Below are 12,487 nucleotides of genomic sequence, written 5' to 3'. Positions count from 1 at the left end.
GGATTTTTTATTGTTATTCATGTTTTTATATTGTATTTTATGCCGCTTTTATAATTGTTTCAGATTTGTTATTAGCCGCCCTGAGTTTTTGAACCGGGAAGGGCAGGGGTATAAATAAAAAATCATTTTTATTATTATGATGAGCTGAGATCTTTCCTTCTTTCTCTCTCTCTCTCTCTCAAAGCAAGATCGGGTGCCGGAATTTCCTAACCAGATCTCCTCTCCGCCCAGCTGCTAGTCATCCTGGGATGGCCGTCCCCAGGAAAAGAGGCCCAGCTGGGTGTATGTGGGCCAACTCACTTTGGAGTGTCACAACCAACCCAGCTGTTGTGACGTTGTCAGCGGGCCTTGGGTTGCAACAGGCTTTTCGGCCTGAGGGAATGTGGTCGACTGGCGAGGGTGCTGCGCTCCGGACCTGTGGGAGACCAGGGTTCGAGTCCCTGCACTCGGACAGGGTAGCTCCCTGGCCACTCGCTCTCCCTGACTCGCAGGCTTGTTGTTAGCCAGGCACCAGGCGCGTTTTGCAACGGGCACGGGTCCGATTGAGACCGCATGTTCATATAAGAGCTCGGCTGCTGGATCCGACCCAAAGGAGGCCTACCTAAGCCCAGCCTCCTGTCCTCACAGTGCTCCAAAGACAAACCCTTAAGTAGGAGGTGGCAGCAGTAGCTTTCTACTGTTAGAAATTAGCCGGGCGCCAAGGCGCGTTTTGCGACTGGAGCAGGTCCACTTGCGACTACGTGGGGATCTCTGGGTGCCAAGGCTGGCGGCTGACATCTCCATCAAGCTGGTCCCTCCAGCTTTCTTAAGCAGGTCAGCAGAAGGGCTTATTTGTTGGGCTGATCTCCCACCCTTTTCTCCGTGGTTCAGCCCCCTCCTCGGTTCATCCCTGCAACGAACCTCCGAGGTAGATCAAGAGGTTGTGACTGACTCCAAGGTCACCCAGTGAGCTTCACAGTGAGAGTGTGGATTTCCAACAGAGCCTCCATGGACAGAGCCAGTCTACCTCGGTGGCGAACAAGAGCAGGAGAAGGCTGCTCTTGAATCCTGGCAGTGGGCTTCCCACTGCAGGCATCGTGGTGGGCCACTGCGAAGACAGGAAGGGTGCTGGGCTAGATTCCTCAAACCCGACTCCACAAACCTCAGGAGCAAGGGTGTGGATTCGAGACCCTGCAGAATCTGTGTGCTATTGGGCCAGTGGGGCCAGAGGTTTGCGAGGTTATAAAGTCCCTTCCATGAACTCGGGTGGCGCTGTGGGTTAAACCACAGAGCCTAGGACTTGCCAATCAGAAGGTCGGAGGTTCGAATCCCCGCAATGATGGGGTGAGCTCCCGTTGCTCGGTCCCTGCTCCTGCCAACCTAGCAGTTCAAAAGCACCTCAAAGTGCAAGTAGATAAATAGGTACCGCTCTGGCGGGAAGGTAAATGGTGTTTCCGTGCCCTGCTCTGGTTCGCCAGAAGCGGCTTAGTCCTGCTGGCCACAGGACCCGGAAGCTGTACGCCGGCTCCCTCGGCCAATAAAGCAAGATGAGCGCCGCAACCCCAGAGTCGGTCACGACTGGACCTAATGGTCAGGGGTCCCTTTACCTTTACCTTTTAAAGTCCCTTCCAGCGTTAGAAACTCAGAAAAAATCTAGGTTACGGTCACTACCACAGACGCCTGTTTGCCAGGGGGTTGGGTAAAATAACAAATGCCGCTTTTTGAGCTATTTTAGCTGATTTTTGCCCAGACGCTACTTTCGGCTGCAGTATTCCGGGTATGTCCGGGAAATTCTGGACGTACGGCAACCCTATTTTGCAATAATTCGCTAGCAATAAGGAGAAACACACACAGTGGAAATAGAAACAGCACTAAAAATGGACTAAGGAAGACGTTTTTTAACTGTGCTCGCCACGCGGTCGCAAACGGACCCCTCGCCAGTAGCAAAGAGCGCCTGGCTCCTGGCTAATTTCTAACACTGGAGTCGCTGGACAGTGCTGATGGCCAAGCAACAATCTGGCTCCCCCAGCCACCCAGGGGGGCTCAAAACAGGCTGAGAACAGCAGAATGACCCCATTTCCTTGGTTCTGCACCCACTCGTTCAATACACACCTGCGATTTCATTTTAAGGTTTGTGCGCCGCCGGTGGTGGGATCCCACACTTGTCCCCGTTATGAAAACGGGTCTGTTCGTTCTACATGCATCCCACCCAACCCGCTGAAAAATAAACCGCACGGGCCAAAAAGTCACGTTCCGGGGTTGCAGAGCAAAGCAGCCTTCTGCAACCTCGCACTGCCTTCTCTTGCAGCTGATAAACACTCATTAGCAAGCAATTGCTGTAAAGAAGAAGAAGAAGAAGAAGAAGAAGAAGAAGAAGAAGAAGAAGAAGAAGAAGAAGAAGAAGAAGAAGGCATGCCATCCAGTGTGTAATTAGCACAAACCCTCCTCCTGCCCTCGGCTGAGGCCCTCGCCATGTAACCAACACCCTACGTTAAAAATAGAGTCCGGGACGCAGTCCCAAATTGCCCTCACCGGAGGCTGAGGTTGCCAACGATAAACAGGTTTGCCTCTCCTGGTTCCTGCCGGCCCGTCTCGGAGGGAGGGAAGGCAAGCAGGCAGGCAGCCTATGGATCGGGCAAGGGGAAATGTGCCCTTTAAAAAGGAAGAAAAAAACCCAGAATATTAGATTTTTCAGGAGTCCCTGCTGAGCGGAAACTTTTTATTTCTCGCTGAAAAAACTTGAGCCCGTCTTAAGAGGCCAGGGAGTGTTTCAAAACATTCGCACAGTTGCCGAGCCGCCGCAATAGCACATCCGGAGGGTTGTTTGGCAACCCTCCAGGAAATCCAGAGTTGGGCGACCTCCTGGTGACGGAGATCCCAACAAGCCAGACTCGCCCCGTCCTTCGCCCCACGACGCAAGCAAGAGACAAGCCCTCCCTCCTCCGCCTTTGAAGTCAGTTCAGAGGTGGCGCCCTAGGTTGAGCACAAACACTCAGACTGAAGCAGCTGGGTGCCAAGGGTTTTCGCCAGGGGGGTGGGAAGGGGACTGGCTGCCCCCGCCGCCCTGAGAAAGCCTGGAAAGCAAGCCCCAAACGGGCCTCAACCTGTCGCACAGCTTGGGGGTAGGGGCTGGGGGTCAAAAAGGCAGGATGCAAGCTTCTGGGCTACACAGGACTCTCAGGCTGGAGGTGGGATAGAGAGATTAGGTGGGTGGAGAGCTGGGTTCTGTAACTGATGCAGAGTATGGACTTCCTCTCTCTGTTCTCTTTAAAACTCCAGATTTTGGGGGGGGGGGGGAGAGAAATATGGGGCAAGAACCTGCTGGTTGTGTTCCACTATCCAGCCGAAGAGTCCTGTGTGACACGGAGGCCCGCAATACAACATAGCCAAGGACATAAAGCTCTAAGCTTCCCCCTAAGCATGGGGCACCCCACACAGAGCAGCCGAGCCCCTCATTTCCCAAGCCTAGCCCCACATGTCAAAGAAAGCGGGGTTCCACCCCCCCCCCCGCTTAGCAGGAAGATTGAGGGGTCCAGCGAGCACGCACCCCGATTTTCCTGCCACCGAGAAACGGGTCTCTTCGTGCGGGTTACTCAATTGATGCCGCAATTTGCAGCGAACGATGGATTAAAAGTAAAGAGCTCTGGGGTTTGGGAAAAAACACTTATTTCTTAAAAGCTGTCGGAGGGGTCAGTCGTTAAAAAACACCTCTGAAAGACTCTCCCCTTTCCAAATTGACCCACTCTTTGATTGACATGGCATTCTTGGGGGGGGCGGAGGTTTGAGCACTGGGGTTTTTTTGGGAGGGGGGCATTAAACCTCCTTTAAACTCCCCTCCCCACATATAAGGGATTCTCCATAAATTTGAGGGGCCTGTCTTTAGTCGGAACACCACTCAGCTGTTGTTATTCTTATTCTTATTCTTATTATTAGGGGGGGGGTATTGATTTAAAACCTCCACCTTAAGTCTTTCCAGTACAATACTTACTAGTGGGCTTCTCTCATTCAGAAGGCAGACTTTTTTTGGGTGGGGGGGGGGGGCGGGAAGAGGGAGAAAGCACAAATAGACACTCAAAACTTGCCAATGCTAGACCTGTTTTCTTGGAGAAAGAGCCACAGAACTCTGTGGGGGTTACTTTGGAGTCGGCAAATCAGGCCCATAACTCACCACCCAAACTGGTATATTTAAAGTGGGGGGGGGGTATGTCCAGTCTATGGCTCACCCTCCCAATTTTCTGCTGGGACATGGGGGGGTGCAGTTTGCAAATCTGCCTTTCCACATCATGCTCTTAATATTACACAGCTCCCCTATGAAAATGGGGAGGGGGATTCCCTTCTTTTTCCAGGTGCCCATTTTTTGGAACTGGGGGGGGGGATCTTTAGAGACAGGTGCTTAGTGGGGTGGGGGCAGTTCTGTCTCTGTTTCCTTAGTCCTGTAACAGTCACATCCCGCCCCCAAGTCACCCCCATTCATAATTATAAAAACATGGATCTGCTTGTATTCAGGCCTCTTTCGTTGTGTATGGTGGGGGGGCTTCTCAAAATAGTAGCTTTTTTTTTAATGAGGGGGGGTTCTGTCTTTCCTCATTTCACCACACCCCAAGGACACACCTCCTCCTCCCCCCTCTCCCCAAACTCTCCTCCATCAGCTTCCTCCTTTTCCAGGTTACTTTTTCCAGAGGTGGGTGGGGGGTAGGGAGAACAAGAAATCACACTACAAAATGGCCCTTTTGGGGAAGGGGAGAAAGAGGGACCCCCAATTCATTCAACATCCCCCCTCCCAAGCAATTATGAAAGGGAGGGGGGTGTTTATTCACGCTTATTCAGACTAATTTTGGAAGAGCCGACAGAAGGAGGGGGACAAAATCCACTTTTTTGTGGTGGGGGGGAAGGATCTGTCTCCCGAATCCCGTAACCACCCCCTCCAACCCAGCCCTTAATATATTTGAGGGGGGGTCCATCTCATTCAGTGTACAGGATCTTGTGCCTACATGGTTTGAGGGGGGGAGCCACTTCTCATCTTCCTTCCCCCCCCATATTTATGAAATAAAGGAGGGCTACCACCTCTGACGACCCTATTTAAAAAGGGGGGGTTTCACTGTCCCCTCCCTATCTAAACAATGAGGGGGACCCCCTTTTCCTCATTATACTTCTCTCTTTTCCACCCCCTTATTATAAGAAAAGGGGAATTTATTGATGGGGGGGGGGTCTCTCTTCCCCACTTTTCCCATACTAATAAGGGACTGAGTCCTCTCTTGCCTGTTCCTAAGGGGGGGGCTGACCCCCTTTCCTTCCTCTGTTATAAGAGGGGGGTCTCCATAGGTGATAAGAGTCCTCCCTCCGTAAATATATAGGGGTGTCTGTCCCCAGATCCTTCTCTAAGGTGGGGAGGGTTTTCCTCCCCTCCTCCCCCCATTACAATGCCCCCCACTCTACTGATAGGGGGGGCTCCTTTCCTCTCCCCTACTTCAATGAGGGGGAAGGCTACTAACTAGTGACAAACTGGGGGTCCCCTTCTCTATCAATGGGGGGGTCCCCCACTATACATGAAGCGAGGTCCTCCTTTCCTATTATTGAGGACTGTGTGTGCGGGGGGGGGGTGTCCCATTTTCAATGAGGGGGAAGGCTACTCTCTACTGACGAAACGGGACCCCCCCTCTTCCCTTCCCTCTATACATGACGTGGGGGGGGTCCTCCTCTCCTATCAATATGTGTGGAGGGGGGTCCATCTTCCCTCTCCCCCAATTATGATGAGGAAGGGGACTCTGTCTATTAAAAAGGGGGCCTTTTGTAAAAAAAGGAGGTGCTCCTCTCTAGTGACAAAGTCGGGGTCCCCCTTTCCTTCCCTACCTTAATAGGGGTCCCCCACTATACATGAGGCAGGGGTCCTCGTATCCTGTTAATGAGGAGTGTTTTTGGAGAGGGGATCCCCACTTCCCTCTCCCCCAAATTATAATGAGGAAGGGGGGGACTGTCTATTTCAAAAAGGGGGTTCTCTTTTTTAAAAAGAGGTGCTCCCCATATTAATGAGGAGGGGGTGGCCTTTTCCTCCCCTGTCCATTATAATGACACGAGGAGAGGGAGAGTGTGTGGTGGGGGGCACTCTATTTAAATAGGGGGGTCCTCTTTTTAAAAAGGGGGTGCTCCCCACATTAATAAGGGGGTGGCCTTTTCCTCCACCGTCCTTTATAATGACAAGGGGAGAGGGAGAGTGTGGGGGGCTCTATTTAAAAAGGGGGTCCTCTTTTTAAAAAGGGGGTGCTCCCCACATTAATAAGGGGGTGGCCTTTTCCTCCACCGTCCATTATAATGACAAGGGGAGAGGGAGAGTGTGGGGGGCTCTATTTAAAAAGGGGGTCCTCTTTTTAAAAAGGGGGTGCTCCCCATATTAATGAGGAGGGGGTGGCCTTTTCCTCCCCCGTCCATTATAATGACAAGAGGAGAGGGAGTGTGTGTGATGGGGGGTCCTCTTTTTAAATAGGGGGGTCCTCTTTTTAAATAGGGGGTCCTCTTTTTAAATAGGGGGGTCCTCTTTTTAAATAGGGGGTCCTCTTTTTAAATAGGGGGGTCCTCTTTTTAAATAGGGGGTCCTCTTTTTAAATAGGGGGTGCTCCCCACATTAATAAGGGGGTGGCCTTTTCCTCCACCGTCCTTTATAATGACAAGGGGAGAGGGAGAGTGTGGGGGGGCTCTATTTAAAAAGGGGGTCCTCTTTTTAAAAAGGGGGTGCTCCCCATATTAATGAGGAGGGGGTGGCCTTTTCCTCCCCCGTCCATTATAATGACACGAGGAGAGGGAGTGTGTGTGATGGGGGGGTCCTCTTTTTAAATAGGGGGGTCCTCTTTTTAAATAGGGGGGTCCTCTTTTTAAATTGGGGGGTCCTCTTTTTAAATAGGGGGGTCCTCTTTTTAAATAGGGGGTCCTCTTTTTAAATAGGGGGTGCTCCCCACATTAATAAGGGGGTGGCCTTTTCCTCCACCGTCCTTTATAATGACAAGGGGAGAGGGAGAGTGTGGGGGGGCTCTATTTAAAAAGGGGGTCCTCTTTTTAAAAAGGGGGTGCTCCCCATATTAATGAGGAGGGGGTGGCCTTTTCCTCCCCCGTCCATTATAATGACACGAGGAGAGGGAGTGTGTGTGATGGGGGGGTCCTCTTTTTAAATAGGGGGGTCCTCTTTTTAAATAGGGGGGTCCTCTTTTTAAATAGGGGGGTCCTCTTTTTAAATAGGGGGTCCTCTTTTTAAAAAGGGGGTGCTCCCCACATTAATAAGGGGGTGGCCTTTTCCTCCCCCGTCCATTATAATGACATGAGGAGAGGGAGAGTGTGGGGGGGCTCTATTTAAAAAGGGGGTCCTCTTTTTAAAAAGGGGGTGCTCCCCATATTAATGAGGAGGGGGTGGCCTTTTCCTCCCCCGTCCTTTATAATGACAAGGGGAGAGGGAGAGTGTGGGGGGGCTCTATTTAAAAAGGGGGTCCTCTTTTTAAAAAGGGGGTGCTCCCCATATTAATGAGGAGGGGGTGGCCTTTTCCTCCCCCGTCCATTATAATGACACGAGGAGAGGGAGTGTGTGTGATGGGGGGGTCCTCTTTTTAAATAGGGGGGTCCTCTTTTTAAATAGGGGGGTCCTCTTTTTAAATAGGGGGGTCCTCTTTTTAAATAGGGGGGTCCTCTTTTTAAATAGGGGGGTCCTCTTTTTAAATAGGGGGTCCTCTTTTTAAATAGGGGGGTCCTCTTTTTAAATAGGGGGTCCTCTTTTTAAATAGGGGGGTCCTCTTTTTAAATAGGGGGTCCTCTTTTTAAAAAGGGGGTGCTCCCCACATTAATAAGGGGCTGGCCTTTTCCTCCACCGTCCTTTATAATGACACGAGGAGAGGGAGAGTGGGGGGGCTCTATTTAAATAGGGGGGTCCTCTGTTTTTTTAAAAAGGGGGTGCTCCCCATATTAATGAGGGGGGTGGCCCTTTCCTCCCCCGTCCTTTATAATGACACGAGGAGAGGGAGAGTGTGTGGTGGTGGGGGGGTCCCCTATATATGGGGGGGTCCGCGCCTCCCCTCCCCCCTCACAGAAGCCCCGCCCCCTCCCCCTCCCCTTCCCCCCCCCGCGACCACCCACCTTGCGCCCCTGGTAGGCCTCGAAGGCGCGCAGGGCCGAGTCGGTGAGCTTGACGTGGAAGACGGAGACGCGGGTGCCGCGGCCGAGCCGCCCGCACGACAGCGCGTAGCCCCCCTCCGCCAGCGCCGCCATCTTGGGAACCTCCGCCGAGGGAGGAGGAGGCGGCGGCGGCGGCGGCGGAGGCACAGGCGCCCGGCCACGCCCCCTCATGCCTAGATTATGCGGCGCCGCGTGCCACGCCTCCCACGCCCTCCGCCTGACCCTCCGACGCTCGCTCCGCCCCCGTGGCGTCATCGCGCTGCCGCGAAGCACGCCGGGAAACGTAGTCCCCACCTGTTCTCCCCCCCCTCTCTATCCCACACTGGATTAAACTAAGGGAGGGGAGGGTATGCTGTCTTCTACAACAACGACAACGACCATGATCAATAATAATAATCAATCAATAATGATTATGATAAATAACTGCATTTATACCGCACCTTTTGCTCTCTGAGGACCTCAAAGGGGTCAACAAATACTGTAAGGAATATATACAGCATAGCTGTCAACATACAGATTTGAAAATAAGGGAGCAGCAGCCTTGAAAATAAGGGGATCAGCAGCCAAAATAAGGGATCAACAATTACTTTGATAAAATACATATTTTGTTGCGTGCAAATGGTTTTAGATACCTATTAGGTCCATCAATGACCATATCAGGGACGCGGACTTATAAAAAATATTGGGGGGGCCCGGGAAAGCTCATGAATAATAAATAAGCTCATGAATATGCAAATAAAGTGGCGCCGCCTCCTCGTGAGCGAATAGGGGAGAGCGTGCTGCGCCTATTAATCAGCTCCAAAGGAAATTGGGTGGAGCTTTTGCTCGGGAGGGAGGGCAGGAGGCATGCAGCCCGCCCCTCCCTGTGCATTTTGGGCTGGGGGAGGGGCGGCGATGGCGCTCTGCTGGAGGGGCGCCGGAGATTATTGGGGGGCGGAGCCCCCCCAAACGAATTTTTGAGGGGGCTCGGGCCCCCTCAAGCCCCATGGAGTCGGCGCCTATGGACCATATAGCATATATTCAACACAAAAAAGCAACAATTTGTTGTTGACAAAGCACAGCTGGACATAGAAAAGGCCCCATTACCTTCAGTAGTTTATTTAAGGGACATGATCAATAAGGGACAGCAGCGGGACATGGCGCTGGGATAAGGGACTGTCCCGCCAAATAAGGGACGCTTGACAGCTATGATATACATATATATACAGTAGATATGTGTGTGCATGCACACACATACTATAATGTATATAATATATAAAGGAAAACATATACATAATAATATGCACTGTACTGTATATATAAAGGAGGATACACAGACACACACACAAAGGTATATTTGTTGTTGTTGTTTAGCCGTGTCCGACTCTTCTAAACATTAATAACCAGTCGAATCCATTCATTCCAAAGGGCCTTTTTTCCCCCTATGACTAACGTTGGATGCAGGTAATAAATAAATCAGATTTGATTAACAAGTTAATTTGGCATAAACAGCTATATAAATTATGGGACGTACATTTTGCATCATGTTGTGTTATTTATCAGTCTGTGTGTGTGTGTACGTATATAATATGTGTGTGTGTGTGTCAACGCAGTCCTTTTTATTGTTTCTTTCTTTTTAAAATACGGACTTATATTTCTAAATGATGGGTTTTTTTTCTAGTTAAGCTCTAAACAAAGAGTAAGCATGGTGAAATTAATGGACTTACGTTAGCCGTGCCGAGTGATTTTCAATGGGTCTACTCTGGTTATGTACTTGGATGCAACAACCGCCCCCAATTTATATTTCATGTGGTTATAAACTCTATTTGTATGTTGTGCAATTCTTTTATTTATTAATTTTTATATTATTTATTTATTTGTTATATTTCAGTCTATATTGATGAATCACACGGTTGTACTTATGCGTTTAGTGGCATTTATATGCCTTAACAAAGTTTTATATAGAAAGCTAATTTCTCAAGAAGAGCTGGAGAAGGACTACCTGTACGGCAACTCGAGAGGGCCAAAAAGCCTCTTTTCGGTTCGCTTTGGCGCGCAGTGCGCAAGCGCCTTGCCGCAAAGCACGCTGGGAAGTGTTGTTTTTCACTCTGGATAACAGCGTCGCTATTACAATTTTTCCAAATAATTACATAATTCTTGCTATCCATAGCAGCCTAATGTGTGTATCTCTCGAAATAAGGCATAATAAAATAAAATAAATAAATAAATAAATAAAGCGCGCAAAGGATGCTGGGTAATTCTCTCTCCCCGCCTCCTTGTTGCTAGGCGCGTCACAGGCCAAACTCATAATACTGTGGCTGCGGGGGGCGGGGCCATTCAAATGACGCCTACGTATTGCGTCACGAGGAGGCGGGGCCACGGTGTTTTTCCTTCTTCCCGACCTCTCCGACGTCAGCGAGACGCCGCCCTCTATTGGTCGAAGCCGAGAAGCGCGCCTCCGCAAAAAAAAAAAACTACGCGCACCGCCTCTTCCGGTCGAATCTTTCGATTTTGATTGGCTAACGTCACGGGCCAAAGGAGCGCTTCCGTTTCTGGAGAGAGAGGACAAGGCGAGGGACGAGGATAACATGGTCAGCTTGGCAGGAGGCAGGTAAGGGCTCGGCCGGAGCAGTAGCAGAGAGGGGGAGGCCTGGATTGTGCTGGGAGCCTCTGAGCATGCACAGAGTGATTGAAGCTTCTGCGCATGCGCAGAATTGCCCCTGGTGGTTGAAGCCACTGAGCATGCACAGAGTGCACCTTATCTATTAAAGCCATGTGGCAAGACGTGGTGTTCCCTGTGCAGGGCCTTTTCCTTCCACTTCCAGAGTGCGAATATGCACCAGAGCATACACAGAATACCTGTGAACATAATAATAATAATAATAATAATAATAATAATAATAATAATAATTTATTTTTACCCCGCCCTCCCCAGCCAAGACCGGGCTCAGGGCGGCTAACAACCAATAATAAAAACAAGTGGATAAAAATACAATTTAAAAGATTAAGATACAACATTAAAACATTAGGGTGCAGCCTCTTCACAGGAGGAGAAAGGAAAAAGAAAGATGGGGAGGGAATCAAACTGATTCTAAGCCAAAGGCCAGGTGGAACAACTCTGTCTTATGGGCAAGTGTTTCCTTCCCCCTGCAGACAGTGTACTTTCTGAGCATGTACAGAGCGCATTTGTTGCCTGGAGAGGAGAGGTCTAAGCCTTTCTACTGAGACCTGAACGTCCTCATCAAAATTTACACAGTGGTACCTCTGGTTGTGAACGGGATCCATTCCGGAGCCCTGTTCGCAACATGAGCAGAACGCAACCCGTCTATGCGCAGGTCGCGACTCGGCGCTTCTGCGCATGACGTCATTTTGAGCGCATGTGCGAGCGGCGAAACCTGGAAGTAAGCCTTTCCGGTACTTCCTGGTCGCCGCGGGACGCAACCTGAAAAGATTTAACCTGAAGCAAACGTAACAAGAGGTATACGCTTATAAAAATATAAAACTCAACACACACAAAACCAGAAATGTCTGTCGTAAACAAACGAAGCAAAAAGTTCTCTTTTCTTTCTCCCCCAACTCCACCCCCAGATCCCTCAACCTCATGCAGAGGATTTCGGCTGCTGTGCTTTACCGGCGAGGGATCAGTTCCCTTTTCTCCATGTCGCTGTCTTCAGAGCCAGCAGCTGCCTGCCGGAGTTTCCCTCAGCTGGTGACGCCATGGGGCTGCCAACAGATCCGGACGAAAGCCCGCGGCAATGAGTACCAACCCTCAAACCTCAAGAGGAAACACAAACACGGCTGGATCAAGCGCATCCGCACTCGCAGCGGCATCGAGGTGATCCTCCGACGGATGTTGAAAGGCAGGAAATCTTTGACCCATTAAAAAAACACCCCCTGCATCAAAAGCTTCAAACCGGTTCATTTTGCTGTAATGCGCTAAAGAGCCTTGCACACCACAAACTGGAACAGAAAGTCTCCCATTTCTGCAATGTATGTGGGGGTCCTTGCTTGGATTGCAAGCCAAGGATTTTTCTATGGAGATTTGTCAACTGAATCGAAACTTTCGCAAGTGTCATTGCCGTACAGGAATCAAGATTTATTTCTGCAAAGCAAATAAATTGTTGTTGTTGTTTAGTCGTGTCCGCCTCTTCCTGACCCCCTGGACCAGAGCACGCCAGGCACTCCTGTCTTCCACTGCCTCCCGCAGTTTGGTCAAGCTCATGCTGGTAGCTTCGAGAACACTGTCCCACCATCTCGTCCTCTGTCGTCCCCTTCTCCTTGTGCCCTCCATCTTTCCCAACATCAGGGTCTTTTCTAGGGAGTCTTCTCTTCTGAGGTGGCCAAAGTCTTGGAGCCTCAGCTTCAGGATCTGTCCTTC

General features: G+C 50.4%; 2 protein-coding genes across 3 annotated transcripts in view; one reads left to right on the top strand and one right to left on the bottom strand.

Annotated features, from left to right (window-relative positions):
* Window positions 1-8,270, bottom strand: part of ELL (elongation factor for RNA polymerase II) — a 53,160-nt gene extending 44,890 nt beyond the window's left edge. The window contains exon 1 of one of the 2 annotated variants that reach the window (XM_081895591.1): window positions 8,092-8,270. In XM_081895591.1, coding sequence (XP_081751717.1) covers window positions 8,092-8,223 — 132 coding nt within the window. In that variant the 5' untranslated portion in view covers window positions 8,224-8,270. The remainder of the gene's footprint in view (window positions 1-8,091) is intronic. The other variant, XM_081895592.1, reaches the window with a different exon arrangement.
* A 2,338-nt stretch (window positions 8,271-10,608) lies between these two features.
* On the top strand, window positions 10,609-12,246 carry MRPL34 (mitochondrial ribosomal protein L34). The gene is made up of 2 exons (XM_081895327.1): window positions 10,609-10,720; window positions 11,698-12,246. Exons 1-2 carry the CDS (start codon window positions 10,698-10,700, stop codon window positions 11,990-11,992), a joined length of 318 nt encoding a protein of 105 aa, XP_081751453.1. The 5' UTR covers window positions 10,609-10,697; the 3' UTR covers window positions 11,993-12,246.
* The last annotated feature ends 241 nt before the right edge of the window (window positions 12,247-12,487 follow it).

This window comes from Podarcis melisellensis (assembly GCF_964234715.1).
Source record: "Podarcis melisellensis genome assembly, chromosome: 18".
Taxonomy (NCBI): Eukaryota; Metazoa; Chordata; class Lepidosauria; order Squamata; family Lacertidae; genus Podarcis; species Podarcis melisellensis.
The sequence above is the reverse complement of the archived record's forward strand: the minus strand, read 5'-3'. Positions and strand labels throughout refer to the sequence as shown.

Coding starts and splice junctions, on each gene's coding strand:
- MRPL34 (XM_081895327.1), top strand. CDS start 10,698: ATGGTCAGCTTGGCAGGAGGCAG. Junction 10,721..11,697: donor GTCAGCTTGGCAGGAGGCAG/GTAAGGGCTCGG, acceptor CTCCACCCCCAG/ATCCCTCAACCTCATGCAGA.